Source organism: Lissotriton vulgaris, chromosome 12 (genome assembly GCF_964263255.1).
Source record: "Lissotriton vulgaris chromosome 12, aLisVul1.2, whole genome shotgun sequence".
NCBI classification, from domain to species: Eukaryota; Metazoa; Chordata; class Amphibia; order Caudata; family Salamandridae; genus Lissotriton; species Lissotriton vulgaris.
In genome coordinates this window covers 755,313,146-755,332,716 of record NC_141700.1, presented here as the reverse complement: position 1 = coordinate 755,332,716, position 19,571 = coordinate 755,313,146, and the positions used below count along the sequence as shown (strand labels likewise).

Sequence of the window (19,571 nt, the reverse complement as noted above, 5' to 3'; positions counted from 1 at the left end):
CCTGCTGTGGGAAGGTGGGGGACCACCCTGCTGTGGGAAGGGCCCGCCCCTCTTCGCCGTCACTCACTAAAACAGGAGTGCGGAATGATCGCAGTCTGAGAACAGTTGTCTTCTGGTCATATTTGCTTTGACTTTGCCGCCATCTCGTGGACATATTGAGCACTGCAAAGAGGCCGACGGGAATGTCTCGGTTTTCCCAGGTGTGCGCTGTGGAAAGGTGACATGTGTGGAGAATGCGACGTGTGCAATTTATGAAATGCATGAATGAATCCCAAAGTGTAATTAGACACGGAATGGCCGTTTGGTGTCCCTGGCGGCAGAATCAGACGATTGAGCTGAATAAAAGTTGTACATATATACCCAGTCGAAAGATGGACTATTTGATCAGGACCAGCAGCCAGTGTGGGTATTTTTGTTAGGCATGGGGAGATTAAGTGATTTCCACAGAATCACAGGATGTTCAGCGTCGTGGCCGAGACTCAAACCCAGTTCCCCAGATCGAGGTCGACCGCCCTAGCCGTTAGGCCAACTACTCTCCCCAGAGTACTTAAAGAACTCCTGTGTACCTGGGCCCGTTGTGGGCATGGCAGCCAGCCTCCCAGAAGTGAGGGGCCATCACCTCAAGTCTGCACAAATTGAGGTAGTGGCTCGAAGGTCTGCTTAGCGCTTAGAAGCCTGCCTGCTCTGAGAGGAGCATGCATGGCACTGCACGAGGGTGGACTGTCTCACAGGAGTCAGGTGTGCTACCAGCATGAGCAACGCCTAGAAGTTGCTGACCGCTTTTGGGATCAAAGCTACAGCTGAACAGTGCTGCGAAGGGTCTCTCCCCAGCCTATCAAAGCCATTACAGTGGGCCACAAAATCCAGCCAAAAAGTCATTTCATGCTGTCCAGCACGGCTGCGGCATCACATCAGTGTAGATTCCGCAGGAGCGCCAGCCACACGTGTCCACCAGTGAAGGCCAACAGCGACAATATGAGTGGGTAACGAGGCATGAAGGAGTGCGGTAGAACCACAGATCGTGTTCTGCAGCAGGAACAGTGGCTGGTGCACAAGCAGCCCCCTTACTTTGGCTACAAACTACTGGACTGATCTGTGAGCTACTGCAAGGAAGCAGATACGGATGAACTAATCCTGTGTCTGGTCTCTGCTGCGAAGTACGTCAAAGTAAATATCTCTAGATCGGATAACTTCTAGAACAGGGAGAGGGCGCTAAAGCAGGTGTCATTTAAATAGGCATTGGAGTTGTTGAGTTCTGAGCTCTTGACCCCCACACTTCTCTCCCCCTGAGAAACCTTTCACTGCAGGGCTCAATGCGCAATGGTTGTACTTGACCCAGTTTGCAGAGCCAAGTAGAATAGACATGAGGCAAACTACTGCCGCCATCTTGACTAGAGGTTCATAGCCCATCTGCTTTGACATGGGCCTTTAGCAACAAGGCCACATTCAACGCTTCGTGGGGCTACTTTTCCACTGCTGTCTCCAAAGCAAGGCGAGTTATGGGTATGCAAGTGGGTTCTTTTGTTCTCATCCCATAAGGATTTCTGTAGTGGGTGTGGTTTTGGGATCCCCATTGGTAACACTATGTAGTACCACTCCTTAAGGACCCATGAGGAGAGCCTCTCCCCTCAGAATCTGGAATAAGTAAAAAGTTAGGGCTAGAATACTTGTCGCCCCTTTGAGGCGCGACCATAAGGAAGCAATCGCAGGAGTGACAGCGAACCGCCCCTAACCGGTTCCAGCATGTAGTGGGTGGTTTTCATGAGTGGGTAAATATGTCCGGCTGTGGCCAAGTTTGCCAGGAATGTCAACAGGTCCGAAAACAGACAAAATGGGTTAGTGTTATTCATTACCCAGGCACGAATGACAGCTTCCTGCTCTTTCAAGGTGCAGCACATACAAAGGACTTCCAGGAGCTACAGGTTCTCGTGCGCACAATTGCAAAAGTGGCAACAAAAGGGCACCTTTCAACATAGCAAACCTAAAGCTGTAGAAAGCAGCCACAGGTACAATTCAGAAGAGGAGTTTATGTAAGTTAGTACAAAACGCTGACAACCGTTTTGCTTTCCTTTCCCCTTCCTGTAGATTCTTCATTTAATGTTATGACTGAAGCCGAAAACAGTTGGACAGAATGCAGAACAATGTCATACATTCACCTCAGTACAGAGATCTGGGCCTAAATCCATCTTTATTTGCACTCCACCCCAGTTCAGACATGGCCATATGCAAATCAGCCTTGACCCTGTGCCTGATGGGAACAGTCAAGCGCAAACTGCCAAGCCAACAGTGCCAAAAGACCTATCAAAGGCGACCCTGGCAGTTGTAACAACTTTAGAAATCAATCCCTTTGCAATGTCCAGTCACAGCTAGGTTTAGAATGGGTGTCTTGACAAAGTTTAGCGTTTTTAAAGGGCTTAAGCAGGTAGGATAGGTCTAGCTGCCCCAGGGCAAAGACAGTTCTAGCTGCCACAGGGCAAAGACAAGACCCCAAAACGGGGCAATGAATCAAGGCGCTACAATTCAAGCAGCACGAGCCACCAATAGCAAGGTTTGACAGAACTGCTTTGGAAACCTTAGAGTTCATTCCATTACTGCAACTTATCTTGGTTTGAGCAAGGACTGCAAGTTATCACATGAACCGCAAGCACACAACATACAAGTCAAAGGTCACAGGCAACAGCAGGGTCTGGTTAAGGGCTACTTTACTCCCCTGTTAGTTGGTATCTTCCACTCTCAGACATACAAAACTCCTCCCTACAACCAGCTTTGTCGGTCTCCTGGTCACCTCATGATGGGGCAGTAGCCACAGGCTGTGTGTGGGGCTACTTCCTTCGGTTGCACCCAAAGTCAGATTTAGGAATTTTGGAAGGGGGGGGGGGGGGGGAGAGATAGGGGATGGAAACAGCACCTAAAGTGGTCTCAGACGGGGAAGTAAAGAAGATCAGTACGACGATCAAACACGCTCCAAGTGGCTACAGCCTCTACATCAGAGAGCCTGCAGGTTGAGGCTCCTGAGAGCAGGACATTGAAATAAAGGGAGGCTATCAAACACCACTCCTATAGATGCAAATGGGAGAAGGGACTGCAATGACCAGGCGCCCTCATTGGCCAATCCAGGCCTTTCAAAGTAGTCTTCCCTCTTGCCAAATAGGATGCCCACCTCACCGACTGGTGGTTGCAACCAAAACAACGCACGCTCAGTCCATGGGTTAACCAATTCGGAATCGGTTTGATCTTTCAGGCCTACCAGAACCACGTAGAAGAGCCAACCAAGGTAAACGATGCGCATGGCCACCGAGGAGTTTGGGTGGCTTTGCATCATAAACCATGAGCTCAAAAGTAGAACAGTTTGTAAATGTCAATAATACCTCAAGACAGCAATAAAGGACCATATTACACGGCATCCATTACATAAAGTTTATTTTGTAGTAGTTAATATGAAAAATCGGTTTCATTCAGAGTGCAGCTAACAATGGCCACTGATTGCCCATTGTTTTATCAAACATTAAAAGTCCAATGTTCAAGTTGTATGCATTTATTCAAATCTATTGCTCCAGAAGTTACTGAATTATGGATTTACCACATTTGCCACATAATGTGCAGGTTTCACAATCTGCATTTTTTCGTACCATCATTTAGATCTTGCCACATAATTCTGCGGACCCGAATAGAGTAAAAGAGCCTTACCCAGCATGCGTCCAGTTGGGAACCTGCAGGCGACTGAAAAGGAGCTCATTGTTTCCAAGGTCTGGTTGTCCTTCAGGGAGAAGTCCAGTCTGACCGCAGTCGTTTTCAGTGTGACCTCCTAAACACAAAGGTCTTGTTAGAGCATTAAAGGATGGGAATCCCACCTTCCAGAATACTGCGGCCACAGTAGTGACCATTGTGCTACTTACAGCCATAAGCTGGTGAGACGGCGCAAACGCAAGCACGCCTAGGATGAGCCACAAATATACTGTACCTCGTACACCAAGCCGATTGCTGGAACAGGCACCTCCAGGTGGAACACAGAGCTATTACCGTCCACTATGTATGATCTGCTCAGCTCCTCGGTCAGCGGGAGGTCACGGATGTAGGGTAACCAGTACCGGTCCATGGAACCGTGTGTCATTTCCATAATCAGTCTCTTGTTGCCACAGATGCCCTTGTATACAGGAGGAACTGGGGAGAAAGATGTAGACATAAAATCATCAAAATATAAACCATTGAGGACAGTGTGTATTCCGGCAGGTGTGAACTATACGTACAAGAGCACAGTCATACGGTTATGAACACAATCCTTGCATCTTGCCTGGCGTCAACCTGTGATGTATCCTGAAACCAAGATACCTGTAGTCTGCGTTGAACTCTTCCATTTGGAAGACTAAGAAATCTTATGAAACATATACTGCGCTATTGGGGATACGTAGATGGTAAATTGCACCAGTATGGGGGGTGGCAAGTACCCAACTTCTACCTTTTTGGAATTTAAAGATACTCAATTCTCGGAAAGGTATACGGACACAATATAGCCTCCGGGTGCTAAGATTCTACATTAAGTTCTGAACTTTGCCGCTTTGATCATTCACTGCGAAGTGGCGATACACCCGTGTGGATGCGGCACCCGACCCAAGGTGCCCATTTGGCCGAGAGGTTAAGGAAACTGTAGATCATGTGCTGTACTTTTGCTTGCAGTATCAAGCACAAGGGAGGAAATGAATCCTGCCGTTATGCCACATCTTGGGCATTAGGGATGACATAATTGCAACTAGGGTATTCAGGTCAATTGTCTGTCTCCACATACATGCAAGTAACCGGGAGACAACAGTCTGCCACATGGCCGCCCTGTATCTAGCACCTACGATTGTGTCCGAGTTCCATCCCACTGTCATTTAGGATTTTTTTTTATACACTCACATTATATAATCAGTATAGGAGGTAGATGAAATGCACTCGAATCAAAACTTGTGATGTTCCCTCTATATGCTACTAGTCTTAATTGATGGTATTCGAACCATTTCAATTATTTTGTACTCTATAGGTTATGCTACCCCTTTAGGCTGCTAATCTTAACTGTGGGTTTTATAAATAGAACTATTTTATATCTTAAAAATATAACCCAAGTGTTATTATGCATGATAAGTCATAGTCTTTTCTTCACACTGCCTGACCGAAGGCTCCCCACATTCCTTCAAGAGCTACCATAGGGAACACTTCATGCAGTAAATTAAAAAAATAAACACTCCCAGGAATTACACTTTAGAGGAGCAGCAGAGTGGATCAAAATAAGGCAAAGGCTTAAGAACCTAATGTTAGAGTGCAGCCACCAAAAGGAAAAACTACAGCAGCAATCAAAAACAGCCAAAGAAAATGGTTATGCGTTGTCCAGGCTGGCTGTGACCTAATGCGTGCCCCACAGCCCCCTCATGCACACCACACAGCCCTGCTGCCCCCATGCAGGCAGTGTAGCACCCATGCACACCCTGCCCCTCATGCACACCCTGTAGCCCCCTGCCCCCCCATGCACACCCTGTAGCCCTGCAACCCCCCACATGTAGCCCCACCATCCCCCATATGCACCCCATGTAGCCCCGCCACCCCACATATGCACCCCTGTAGCCCGCACAAGCACCCCATGTAGCCCCGCCACCCTGCATATGCACACCCTGTAGCCCAGCCCACTCATGCAGAGTGAATTCTGCATCAGTGTTCAGTCTACATTAATACATGGTGCAGGTGCACACGAGCTGGACAAAAGCAGTCCTATCACGGCTAGTTTTAGGGATTCTCAAAAGTCTGATTTGAAGAGGACGTTGGAAATATGCAAAGCTATTCCCATGAATACCGTGGTTCGCAGGCCCCATCAGGGGTTCCATTGTAGCCACCAAATGAAATCTAATTATTCTTAGGTCTGGCTTGCGAGGGGTTTAGCTGTCTGCCATTCCTCAGCTCACTGCAAAGGGTTGGCGGGTCAGCCCTCATCCATAGGTTGCTTTGGGTCAGCCCTCATCCTCCATTGGTTGCTTTGGGTCAGCCCTCATCCTCCATTGGTTGCTTTGGGTCAACCTTCAGTCATTGGTCCCTCTTGGCCAGCCTCTCGCGGGCAAGGTTAATAAACGGTCAGTTAATGTTAGATCAAGCCGGAGGCATTGGTCCTCGATAGCCCACAGGGATTTCACTGAAGCATTCATTGAAGCAGCCACCTATGGAACATTTCAATTGCAACGCAGGGATGGGCACAGTTTATGGTCCTACTTACATCAGGTTTGACAAAATGAGCCTCAGACCAGCGCAGACTGCGCCCCACAGCCAGGGGTGAGCGAGCCAGGTTGAAGGAATGGCTGGCTGGGCTCCCGTCTGGCTGCCATATTTGTGAAGGGGCGGCAGATTATATCAGGTATCGCCTTCCTTTCTGCAATTTGTTCATTTATTGTGCAGTAACCATGATGCGGCATGGCTCCAGGGCAGCAGAAGTAGGACAGGAGCCTGTGAAACTTCTCCAGAGGGGGAGTGCAGGAGGTCGCAGGGCAGTAAGAGACCCAGGGTCACTGGGTGGCGGCCATGATGGATTGGAGTCAATACAGCACACTGTACAGTCCTCCGTTTATCATACTTCAAGTTCTCACTTATTAAAAAACAGGAGCCTGGCCACGGCCGCCATGATGGAACTGAAATCAGTACAGTGAAGACACCAGTCTCCAGGTATCAAAGTACTCTTGACAGACCTATGTTTTTTTTGCATGTGATGCAAAATTCATCACTTAAACATTTTACTAATTCATTTGAAATTGTTACTTCTCAGAAGTAACATCTGTATTAACATCCAATTAATTTTAATTATCAAAGCATTTAGACAAACAGTGATATTATGTACATATAATATAAACTTTTCTACAAGATATTATGAATGAGCAATTTGTATAGCGCAAACTAAGCCCAAGGACGTCAAGGCGCTGCTATACAGATCGCCCACAGACCACTTCGGAAAACATGCTTGGGCCCTGCTCTTAGGAAAACAACCAGGTCTTCAGGGACTCACAAAAGTGTTCTTGTTGCCCCGAAAGGGAGGCCAGGAGAGAGTTCCACGCCTTGGCAGCAGTCCACGATTTGCTGACCCGAGGTTCCTTGAGGGCATATGTCTTTTGGTGATGCTATTTAGGTCAGATGAGCCATGAAAAGCGCTGTGGGTGAGGCAGAGGGTCTCAAACAGAACTCTACGGTCCACCGGGAGCCAGTGCAGCAGGCTGAGGGAAGAAGTAGCAGAGTGATACTTCGGGAGATTCAGAACCAACCTTGCAGCTGCGATTTGAATCAGCTGCAGGCGGTGAAGTTGACCTTTGTTTAAGTCCAAATAGAGGGCATTATTGTAGTCTAGTCTGGCTAGGATTAGGGCCTTCAAGAGACAAAAAAAAAAAAAAAGGATATTTTTCTAATACGTATAAGCCCGAAACAGGTGGACACAGTCCTTGAGACATGCAGAGTCAGAGGGAATCAATAATTACTCCAAGATTTCTCCCATGAGAGGCAGGAGTGGGACAGGTACCAAGGGAATGCGGCCGCCACTCGCCCGACCAAATGTCCGGGACTTCCCCCAAAGACCAGGACCTCGTCTTTTCACCATTTAGTTTAAGGTAGGTCTGAACCATCCAGGATGAGACTGCCACCATGCACTCTGAAATTTTCGGCAGGGTTCCTGACCTTATGCGTAATGGAGACCATAATCTGGGTGTCGTCTGCGTAGGACAACACCTCAAGCCCAAATGCTTTCACCACCCTTGCCAGCGGGGCCACGTAGATATTAAAAAGGGTAAGGCTCAAAGAAGAGCCCTGGGGCACACCGCAGGCAAAGGAGGAGGGCTCAGAGGAGAAACTCCCCATTCTGACTAGTTGGGACCATTCACTGAGAAACGAGGCAAGGAGATCCAATGCCCGGCCCTCGACTGCCATCTCCTCAAGGTGTTCCACCAGTCTGAGGGGACAGTGTATCAAAGGCGGCGGGGAGGTCAAGTAAAATCAGGAGGGTGGTATGACCTGCATCCACCTGGACTCGAATATTATCCAGCACTATAGTAAGTGCAGTCTCACTGAGAGCTTCTAAAGCCATGTTGGGAGTCATCTAGAAACAGATGGTCCCTCAGGTAGGCGCTCAGAAGCGAATTAAGATGGGATTCCAGAATTTTTGCAGGAAGTGGGAGAAGGGAGATGGGACGGAGGTTTAAGACTGGATGGATCTAGTGAGGGCTTCTTAAGTATGGGCCGGACCACTGCAGCCTTCCAGCTCAGCGGATAAAGTCCTGAAGATATGGCTAAGTTCATGACCGTCATAAAGTGGGGGATGAAAGCTTCTTTTGCTCTTTTCACGACTTTAAGGGGACAGGGGTCCGGGGGGGGGGACCCTGATTTAATCACATCAATCAGCAGATCTACGGCCTCAGTCGTAAGGTTGAGGAAAGAGCAAAAACTCCATGTAGAAGTGCAGGTGAGTCCGCAGTTACGGAGTGTATCTGACGTAGTCTCCAGCATCAAGGTGGAATTTTGAGTCTCCAACTGGGCATAGATATCTATCTACGAGCTGAAAAAGGAGGATAAGCCGTCAGCCTGTGAGGGTTCCACCTTGTCCGAAGTAGAAGGGGCAGCAAGAGTATTAAATATGTTGAAGAACTCCTTGGGGGAGGTAGTGCATCCAACAATGTTGAAGTATCGTTCATTTTCCTCCAGTATGGCTAATTTGTAAGACTTCAAGGCTCATTTATGGGACTCCCTGCCTGATGGTGCCAGGTCCTTCTGCCAGAGTCTTTCCTTCCTTCCACACTCCTGCCTCATTTCACGTAACCGATCAGAGAACCAATGGTAAGATTTTTTTAGGGGCAAGGGTATCCATCATGGAGGAAATTCTCTCAACAAGGTCAACCGCGTCAGTATCCGCATTTGAAAAATCCAAGGTCCGAGAGTTAGAGAAAAAATTTGTGACCGTATCATTGGGGATCAGGGCAAAATTACGTTTTAGGTTCTGCCTTTTGGGAAGTACCCATCATGGTAGTCATTAGCTCAAAAGGAACGGCATGGCGGTCTGACCAGGAGAGAGGAACTGGCACATTCACAGAGATACGGTCGTCATCGAAAAGATCCCATCAAGGGTATGACCAGCAATGGGAATGGAAGACTTCACTAACTGATGTAATCCACATCCATTTAGGGCCTCTAGAAGTGAGTGTATCATTAGTATTTTCTAAATGAAAATTGAAATTATCAAGAAGCGTGAGCTTGGTACGTTCCAGATAAGGTTCCAACAGGTTACATAGGTTCTGGCCAAACAAAGCCCTAGGCCCAGGTTGACTAAGACAATCCCAGAGAAACTTTCAGTGTGAGTAAAATGTATGGAAAAATAAAGTGCCTAATAGGCATCAAGAGTGGAGGTGAGGGGCATTGTGCGGCAGGTAAAGGCATCCCTGACCAGGATGCCCAGACCGCCACCGCGTCGCCCCTCCCTATCCAATCTCAAGAAGAGATAGCCCAGGGGAATAGCCTCCACGAGCTCGGGGCCTGATGAATCATTGGCCCAACTTTCGGTAAGGAAAACCAAATACGGAGCATTTTGGAGAACACTCTTTAACCCTTTCGATGCTGATGACGAGCTCAGCTCGTCATCACCCACGGGTGTCGTGTGCTGATGACGAGCTGAGCTCGTCATGGAAACAGCAAAATGGTAATTCCCAGCACAGGAGGGGGAAAACGCCTAGCAGCCAAGGTGTTAAAATGCAATGCTGTTCTTTATAAGGGACCTGGAGTTTATCAAAAAACCCTGCAGAGGCCACAGAGTGTGGGAGTGCATAGGACTGATAATAGTAGGTGAGACTCTGGTTACCACCCCACCGTAGGAGACCACATCTCATACAGTTTGAAGGCCTTTTTTTGACAGCCTTTCTGATTTCCAGACATGACAGCAAGGAGGAATTCTCTTACCAATGTCCAGCAGGTACGCCCTAGAATAGCACCTAATAGCGTCAGCAGTTTATGTCACACACACAGCCCCCAGCGCGGACTTGGCAGACGGGCTTGCCTTTACACCAATCAAAATTCACAGGTTGCTGTTTTAGTAGGTCGAGAGCCAGCAGCGTGGATTGGAGGATCGATACAGATGGAACTTATGAGAATATATTTTCAAAACTTTTTTTGTAAAAAGCTATGAATTTTGCATCGAAAGGTTTGAGGTTGTGGAACTACCCGATTGGGCATACTTTGAGCTGTTCGGTCTAGTAATCCGCAACGACTCTCCGCTCACAGACCTGTACGCAGATCGGGAGCATCAGACTATTTAAAGCTTCTGTCCTGGGCTTGGGGCATGGTTAAATGAAGGCGATAGGGCCACACGAGACGCAAGGTCGCACGCTGTACAGGCCAAGGCTCACAGCAGAACAATTGCCTAGAGCAGCATTTTGTGAGTGAAAGGGGCAAAGACAGGCAGTGCGAGGCATCTATAGCGCAAAGAACGGATGGACTTATTTATACATTTAAACAAGCATTTACAATGCAACGGTCTCGCCTTTGCAAAAGTTATAGCTATTGGCATTGTAAATTACAACAATGTATCATAAATAAATGGCATGGTCATTTACAATGCCAATAGCTTAATCTCCAAAATGCGAGACCTATTGCATTTGCACCCACACACAAACAGAGCCACACACACACACACGGATGTGGTGGATGTTCATTTCGATTTTTTGTAAAATGGGCTCGATGAGGTGGAAATGTACAGTAATGTCGCCCTGCGGTAAATAAAGCCTGCAAAATAGCTGCACCTCTAGCAGCCAGCGAGCGGTCCTATTTTTCATCCCAATATTGCCTCTGATGTCTCACCTCCCAGCCTGATGCACGACAGGGCTGGTATCCCCCACCCCAAGCACATGTATTTCTGAGTGAGGAAGCAGCGGCTCCAGGGCTCCTTCACCGGAGCAGGCTAATCTCAGCCTCTTAATCCTGCAGGGAGGAGAGCGCTGGGAGCCGATGCCATCTCTGCGCCTGTGCATGCTTGGGAGGGTCTACTCTAGGACTGATCCGGGACACCCTACCTTAGTCTTAGATGGATACGCACGCACAGAGGGCAGGCGTTCGTGTAGACCCCACGAGCGCATCCTTCATGCACTGGCGCCCGTGCGCTTTTCACCCACCGCATGCCTCATCCCGGGTGCAGCAGCGCTGCAGCCAGTGCATAGGGGACACCGATCCAAGGTCACCCCCCAATCCCACAGAAAGCAGAGCGCCCCCGAGCGCAAGGGTGGTGGGGCGGGCATGCAAGGAGCAGCGACACCCACGTGTCAGACACAACCTCCTCCCTAATCCCAAGGCATGTATTAGCAGATAAAGAGCCGTGTGTGAGGCTGTCGCTGCCAGTGACCTGACGCTGCTAAAGCATGCCCGGGGAGGAGGCACGCTACCTCCCTTCACAGCATCGGCTGGGTAAAATACTGATCAGAAACAGTGTTTAGTGCACACCCTACTTGTGATCGCCCCATCCGAGAGCAGAGTTAGCTGGGGCAGGAACAGGATCTTGTTAGCAACCTGTCACACACTTGAGATGTGAACAGGTTCTCAGATACATGGCACACAGCAGCATGGGGCACTGGGAGGGGAAGAGGACGGCGGAGAGGGAAAGCGCTGCCTTTAATCTTTAAGCCCAGTCTTTTTCAGATTGACCTCCCAGACTTCCTGCTGGGGTAAAAGGTTCCTTATCTTCTTTATGGGGCCATCTGGACCCATAAAAAAGATGAAACCTTTTACGCAAGCAGTAAGTCGGGGAAGTCAATCTGAAAAAGACAGGGCTTAAAGAGAGAAGAACGTCACTAGGATCTCTTCTCCAATGGCTGGCCACCGTTTAGGAGGCCAGCCAATGGATAAGAGGGGTGGGGCTTAAACACCCTAGTGAAGTTTACTAAAAGACATAAAATCTCACGAGCTCGACTGCGCATGTGCGCAGTACGCCATGCGAGACATAAAAAGTTATAAATGACGATCTAAAACCACCCCCCATGGAGCTGGCAATCCTTAAATATAATGTGTATGGACATGATATATAATCTGCAGTGAGACTAGCCAGGAATGTAATAAAGGGTAAACAAACTGACCAATATTGGGCTGTCAAAGGGCCTTCAGAACAACTACCATGGTTTGTAAAGCAGACCAGTGCATAATGCTTCCTTTGAGGGGGGGGGGGGGGGGTCTTTCAATTTCTAGCTAAATCCCATTCAAGAGGGAATACTTGTTTAGCGTGAATTGCCCCTTGACCTGCTAAATGGAGTACAGTTTGGTCTAGTTTTAAGGTTGCCTCAGTTTTCCATTGAGGGATTCAGTCATCTTCCTGCATTAGCATTGCAAAGGGTGACATGTTGACATGGGTTATGGATTATAAGTGGTAGACGAATAAATAATCTTGCCATATACTGGAAAGCATAGGTTTGGCCTCATTTCATGTAGAGTATGTAGAGGTACAATAATTTGACTGTACATATGTTCCTGGATGTAAATATACAGGATCTATGCTGTGAAAATCTCAATAAATGAGATTTAAAAAGAGTGCATATTTGGTTCATCAGTCCATGGACTATCTATTGATCATGCTATGTACTTCCATATTAAACCACTGAAGCAGTCATTTGTCCACGCATCCATACCAACTCCAAAATCTACAGGCAACCAACAAGCATGTCTACATAAACCAGACCTATGGACTTTGCCAAGGCTTGTTTTTAACTGCTTCTGTAATTACAGGGGCGTAAACTAAGGCCCCTGCGACAACCCCCTAGCAACCCTTCAAGGGGTTGCCATTCTGCAGCCCCTTATCAAATTCTGCCATAGAGGAATTTGATGACCAGTACTGAGCCCCTAAATTCAGGGAAGTTTCCCCACTGTTGACTCACCAATATCTCGTAGCTTGGCAGGAACCAATGCTGTAATGGCGATAGTTTTGCCGCTGGGGGCAAGGACCAACGTAACAGTGACATACAGCGTGTACAGCCTCTCGTAGCCTGGAAGAACCTGCAACAAGAGACATACAAGGAGTCAGATACTCTGCACTGTACACTTAATAAAATGAAAGGTTTAGCAGTGCAAATCGAAAGAGTGGTGGTAAGTGGTGTAAGATTCTATTGGAGGAGTGGGGGGGGGGGGGGAGGAGATCAGCAGCTCGCCTGCCTATTAAGTAGGAGACCTTGAACAGATTGTTCCTTGTACAAAGTCCTAGCTATCTATGAAAGGGAGGCGTTCCTGAAGAGGTTCCCAGTTCTAGGTCTTCTTTTCGTTATGTTGCCTCCGTGCCGGGAAGCCCCTTGTGGCTTGAATCTTCACCTTTTAAATCAGCATCTACACCAAGGTAAAGAGGGGCTGTACATACGTAGCATTCTGCGTTGGACTGTCAATTGAGCCCAACCAAGAGGAAGAATGCTAGAAGTTGAGTAGACTCCCAATTGTGCACCTGGCTCAGCGACATGCGGATGTGACTGGTGCATTAGGTATGGCCTCAACCAAGATCAGGCAGGGCATCAGATGAGCCTGTTCCGGTGCCCTTTCCTTTTTGCCTCTACAAATAACAGATGAAATATTAAATGTAGAGGCAGATACCGCTAGGGTGGGAGCAATGGGACTTCCATCTGTCATATGATAAGGATTCTCATACTCTCCAGAATAGGGGTAGGGCTACAGAAGTTACAGGATATCTTTCCTTTGTTTAGGAATCAATTGACCGGCCCATTAACGATTCTAAATCGTATACCATGGTTTGCGACCGGTCTCTTGGCATGCTGAGATCTCATTATCTTCGCAAGACTAGACTGCTGTGTATTGACTCACGTACCAGGGGGTCCCCTTTCTTAAGGGACCTGGGCACATTTCGCGAAAGTCAGTAAGATCCAATTTCACAATGTACAGCGCTGGTGTCTGGGGAGTTGCTAACACAATGTCTGGTCACAGAAAAAGCCTTCAAGAAGGTCGCTATCCAATCCCATTGGTGTACCCACCCATGCTGGCCATGCGGAATTATGCTGGCCATGCAGAATTGGGCTATCATATCGATGACTGGATAAAACAAACACCCTTCATGTTATGGCTTTCTATCTGATCAGAAAAAATGGCTTGAGGCTTGATACAGCTTGTGACATTCCATGGTTGACATATGCAAGGGATCGATAGGACGCTTGAAACTCAACAACCCCCGTAGAATACCCGCTCGCCAACCAAACCCGTGATAAAACTGAAATCCTTGCAATGATGAGGAGAAAAGCAGCATCAAGTGTAGGAGGGGCGGCGGCTTACCAACTTTTAACCACTGCAAACTGTATGAAGCCCCACCTATTTTGTGCCGAACCATCGCAGGAACAATCTAATAAGATTTTGCTTCAACACTGCTCGCCTCCTGGTTTCCCATCCTAGAGACTGGTTCGGTAAAACCGGCTTTGTGCCATGCCCAGGTGATTCAGAGTTTGTGCAACCCACAAAACACTTCTGTAAATTCTGAAGTAAAGGAAATTTTTTCTAATCCCCTCACTCAAGACATAGGCCATCTAACTTCCGCCGTCTGAACTTATTACATGGTAAACAGATTTCAGCTGTAGTGAGATTAAGACGATGCAGTGCACAAACCGGTTTTGCGGAAAAATCTACATTTTTGTATTTGAGTTTTTTTTTATTATTTACGGGTGCGAGTTAGTTGAGCTGACCAAGGGTTATAGGTTTTACACCCAGGCTTCTTTAAGATTAGATAGGTCCTTCCCTAGCTCGATGCACAAATCACTTTATAACCTGATTTTTAAAGTTTTGCCTAATTGTTGACACTTGTTGCTGAACCATGTACTGATGGATTTTAGATGGTTTAAGTGTTTTAATTTACTAAATTAGAGAATTCGGTCAAAAGTTAAGGAACTTGCAGTTGTAATATATTTAAATGAAATAGTGTTTATGGGGTTTTACCAAATCAAATTTTGTTTTACCAAATCAAATTTTTTTTAAATGGAGTTTCAGGCATGCTTGGCACAAAACCATGACAAAAAAAATAAAAAAATACAGGCCATAAACCCGCTGCTGTATTAGCTGGCCATGTCCATTGGTGGAAGGTGAAAGGAGGCAGGGCATCAAGTGGGAGGGTAAAATGAGGGCATTGGCAAGGAGGATTGAAAAGTGCTGATTCCAGTGGCATTTAACAGTTGAAGGCACCCTCTGCTTTGGAAACCCCCAACTCGCTGAAGGATACAAGAGTGAACACACGCCTACCGTCTTCTCCACCAGCGGATCCGGGAACGGCACCAGCAGAAAGAACGAGTTGGTCCCATTGCTGTTTTTGACGGTGGTCAGCTGAAAGCCCCGGTCGGTGGCCTGATCGAGCGTCCAGAGTTGGCCATGGATGTCGATGGTGGACACCGATACATCAGAAGGAAAGTTACCCAAACTGATGTTAAAATACTGCAATTCCGGAATAGTGTCTGGAAAAAACCGAAAGGAACCAGAGGACTTCAGTAACAATGGTACAAGCTACACATCAGTTCCATGAACAGACAAGCAAGCATTCCCAGAAGCAAGCAATGCAGCACACGCAAATGATAAAATAATTTGTTACAAGTCATTAAATCAGGATTTGTTTCACCACAAGTACCAATATTTTGGGGTACTTTACTCCGCAGGCCAGGGTATATACCATACAATGCATGCACTTTGCATTTATAGTTAACCTGAAAACATTTGGAGCACCTGAGAAACTGGAGGACCCAAGTAGAACCCTATATGGACCTGTCAATAAGAGGCGCAATACTAGCTTCCGCCACAAGGCCTATTGAGCAGGATATCAAACAAGGTGCCCTGATGAAGACCTGCTCCACAGACTCCACCAAAACAGATAGACATGGTCTACATGAAAGGAACTGGCAAGTCAGTGCTTACTGTGTGCCATTGGCTGCAGGTGGTGAACACAGCACTCCATTTTGGATTTTTCAATCAGCAGACTGACCCAGATCAAGCAAAAGAAAGAGACAAACAATAACTGGAAAAATCAGGGATGAAAAAAGCTTGAAAGAACGAGACAAAGATGGGCATAATGGGATTTGCGGAAAAAAAGATGCTGTAAGTGGTTCGTGGTGGGGGAATCCCTTTATTGTGTGAAGCCTCCATACAGTAGCGCACAGCCCCAGATAGATTCCTGGAATGGACATCTGTCGGATGCCATTTCGGGAGGGGATGAATGTTTGGGGAGTCGCATGGCAAACTGCAGGCCCTGGGGCATTTGCCCATGTCCCAGGGTCCGCCCTAGTATGGATCTGCAAACCGAGCTACGTACAACCCATTGAGCACTGGGCTCCGTGGCAAGGATAGTGGCCAGTCAGAGGCTTCTCCGGGTGGTAGTGTGGGGTGCATCAGGCTCTGAACTCCACAATCACCAAACAGTGCAAGAATGGATGTACCAAGGGATCAAGGTCCCCTTCCACTACACCACTGGCTATTTAGGTGCAAGAAATGGGACACTCTACCCCCTCTTGTTCAGAGCTTGTGTGCCAAGTATTAAAGGCTTAGTCACACTAACTCAGCAATGAGTGCTATTCTCCAGGTTCTTCAGGTCAGAGGCACTCCGATTGGTCAATTCCATGCTCTGGGGTTAGCTGCTTCTGCTCGCGAGCCACTACTACTACTGCTACTGCTACTGCTGATACTGCTACTGCTACTGCTACTAGAGAGTTGGCGCTTCCTTCCCTGTTTGACAGGTTAGCCTCCAGGTGCTTCAGGACTGAGACCGCTCTTTTTCAGGTCAGACTCCAGATAATGACCCTTCACTTCTGGGAAGCTGGCTGCCAGGAAGATGCCAGCTCAGGTTGCACACCCTCCTCTGGGTACCCTGCAGGCCACCCCCTTATTTGATCACAGAACTCAAAACTGGTACACGTGGGTCAGCAGCTTTTTTTGTTTTGACAGATAAGCAGACAGGAGGTGTGGATTCTCTGCACGGAGAATCAGTTGGAGTGAATTAGTTTTGTGTCCTTTCCAGGATGTCTTCCAGACAGCATTTGTGTAGAGCGCGGCTCCTCACAGCAGGGTCGCCGACAGCTTGGAGTACCAAGAGGCTCGAAGTGGTGAGCTTTCTGCATCAGCCACTGAACATGGATCTAGGAGAGATGTGACCACCTGAAAGACCCTTCACAAACTGAATAAGACCCTGCAGGCGCGTTCATCGCCCCTCCATCTACCAAGGGACAGGTCTCCGGGAGACTAATCCGCAGCTCCCTGCAGCAGAAGGACCAGGTTTAGTTTCTGAAGGGAGACCCATCGCCTCCGTTCCCCACTTCAGGGTCTAGTTCTCCTCCTGGCTTCAGGAAGGTCAGCGATACACTTCTATTGAAGTAGCATCATTATCTTCATCTTGTGCACATGATGAAGGCTGGGGGTTTCCAAAATGAAGCCTATTCTCAGTTACTCTGGTTCACTCATAAACATATGCATCACATATACACGCAAACATGCATGCAATGGGACATAATTGTATCTCAGCAGAATTGGTAAGCATCCACTGGGACAGACAAAAAGGTCGTCACAGTACATGATTCACGAAACCGTATGCTACTACACGAGTGTTAAACCCATGGCAGAGGATGTAGTGAACCACCAAAGAAACTGGGGCATGCTTTGTGTGCCCTCTGCAAGTCCAGGACCCTCACTCATAACAAGGGACAGGCCTGGGGGAACACACCAAATTCTAAACCAGCACACCAGATGCACTCAAGCTGGTCACTGGAGACCGGGCAACATGACTGCTTGCAGCATGCTCACCCCCTCCACCGGGGCCCCACCCATGTGCTGAGGGAGAAAGAAGCATTGCTATGCTTTGAGGAAATAGAAATTTTACGTGGCCAGTGTGTCCCCTACCCGCACCCTGTGTATGTACCTATGCCCCATGTATGTCCATGTCATCATGCAATTCCCTTCTCATGCCTGTAATAATAATGGCTCTGCATTTCCGTCCAATGTTAGCGTGTCAGTTACCAGGCCCGCCATGAATGAAACGTTAATTCTGCACTGAGGCCTATGTTGCCAATGCATTCACATGATACACGTTTAAAAGTCGAGATGAACACGTTTGTGGCACAGCCGAGCCAAGACCCGAATTCAGGCTCCGAGCCTCCTGATACTCTGAAAGCTGCAGAATAGTTATGTATCCCCGACCTCTCGCTTACTTCCTGCTTAGCCGAGAGGTGCCCAGCCTGGCCTGCCAAAGACAGTATTTTGCCTACAGTTATCTGCTCAGCTCCACAGAAACACATTCCAGACTAACGAAAGGGGTAAACATATTCCGCCTGCAGAAGATAGGGCCTAGCCTTTGTCTCCATTCAAGTGATTTACAGAACCCGTTTCCATAGAAGGCCTATGGCCCCCACGCAATGCACGAAGAAATATATGCACACACTAGCATTTAGTGATGAGCAGCCTTTGCTCAAGCAACCTTTACTTCAGACAATACATCCTCCAAACACAAGATATCAGATGTGCCAAAGGTGCAGGTCGTTCTGACATCCCAGACTCTCCACTACTAGCACTAAAGTCAGCTCTCCCCAGTTACACGTCAATTCCACGTCATGACCAGTTTTGCGCGCACAAGTAGGGTAAAGGTTTCTGCTGACCATGCAGACCCCCTCTATGCATCCACCCACCTATGACACCTATGACTCATCAAGTGAACACCCACGTGTACGCCTCCTTACACGCATCTTTCACCGCCCATGTGCTCTTTTCTCTCACTTGCTCCGCCTTCTCTAACCAATGCAATGTATGTTTTACCTATATATAATGTGTTTTGTGAATAAAGATCCAGATGACGATCCTTCCTGAACCTTAGTGGCGATGGGACCCGATTCTCCAGTTACTAGAGTACCTGTATTAAAGCCCTTCTGAATCGGACACCACGGACTGCCTCTCATATGCATGATCCTTATTAATGTATAGAAATTATGACAGGGTAATCAGTTATTTACCACATTAATCTGGCGCCCGAATAGGGACCAGTCCCCTTCCCCACGCGCCGGCGATGTAGGTCCAGCCCCCTGACCCCTTCTATAGCCGTGACGGACTTCAAGTGTACACGACAGCGGGACTTCCTGCCTACTCCCTCAGGCCCACGGAGGAGACGGAGACTGCGACCAGGCATCCACACGAGGCGGTGAGGATTGCGGACCATCCCGACCAGAGCCCAAGCCGAGAGAGCAAGGTCCGAGGTATCCCGAGGCCCACCTGTTCAGAGGCGCATGCGCAGCAGAAGCAGCCGTAGCAGTCCAGTATCAAGTTTCCGAGGCCTTCAGTTTTGCTTCCCGGTGAGTACCGTTATTGGGAACGCATAGAGACGGGTTCATTTATTTGAGCCCGGTACAGACCCGGTAAAGAAGTGTCCATTTAGGTGGATGCGGTAAAGACGTGTCTCTTTACGAGACCGGTATGGTTGTACTGTTTTGCAGTACATAAAGTAAATTGTTTTTCAGGATTGTTTTTTTTCTATGTACTAGTTAGGATGTATCTGTTTAAAATGTATTAATGTCGTAGTATGAATGGTTGTTTTCAGTCTATTTGTGTAT

At 47.8% G+C, this 19,571-nt stretch overlaps 1 protein-coding gene across 1 annotated transcript in view; it reads right to left on the bottom strand.

The window, feature by feature from the left end:
• Positions 1-19,571, bottom strand: part of LOC147678597 (uncharacterized) — a 100,416-nt gene that overhangs the window by 38,888 nt on the left and 41,957 nt on the right. Inside the window, exons 9-12 of the mRNA XM_086945708.1 lie at positions 15,241-15,449; positions 12,897-13,014; positions 3,962-4,161; positions 3,688-3,805 (exon numbers count right to left, since the gene is read on the bottom strand). Coding sequence (XP_086801834.1) covers positions 3,688-3,805; positions 3,962-4,161; positions 12,897-13,014; positions 15,241-15,449 — 645 coding nt within the window. The remainder of the gene's footprint in view (positions 1-3,687; positions 3,806-3,961; positions 4,162-12,896; positions 13,015-15,240; positions 15,450-19,571) is intronic.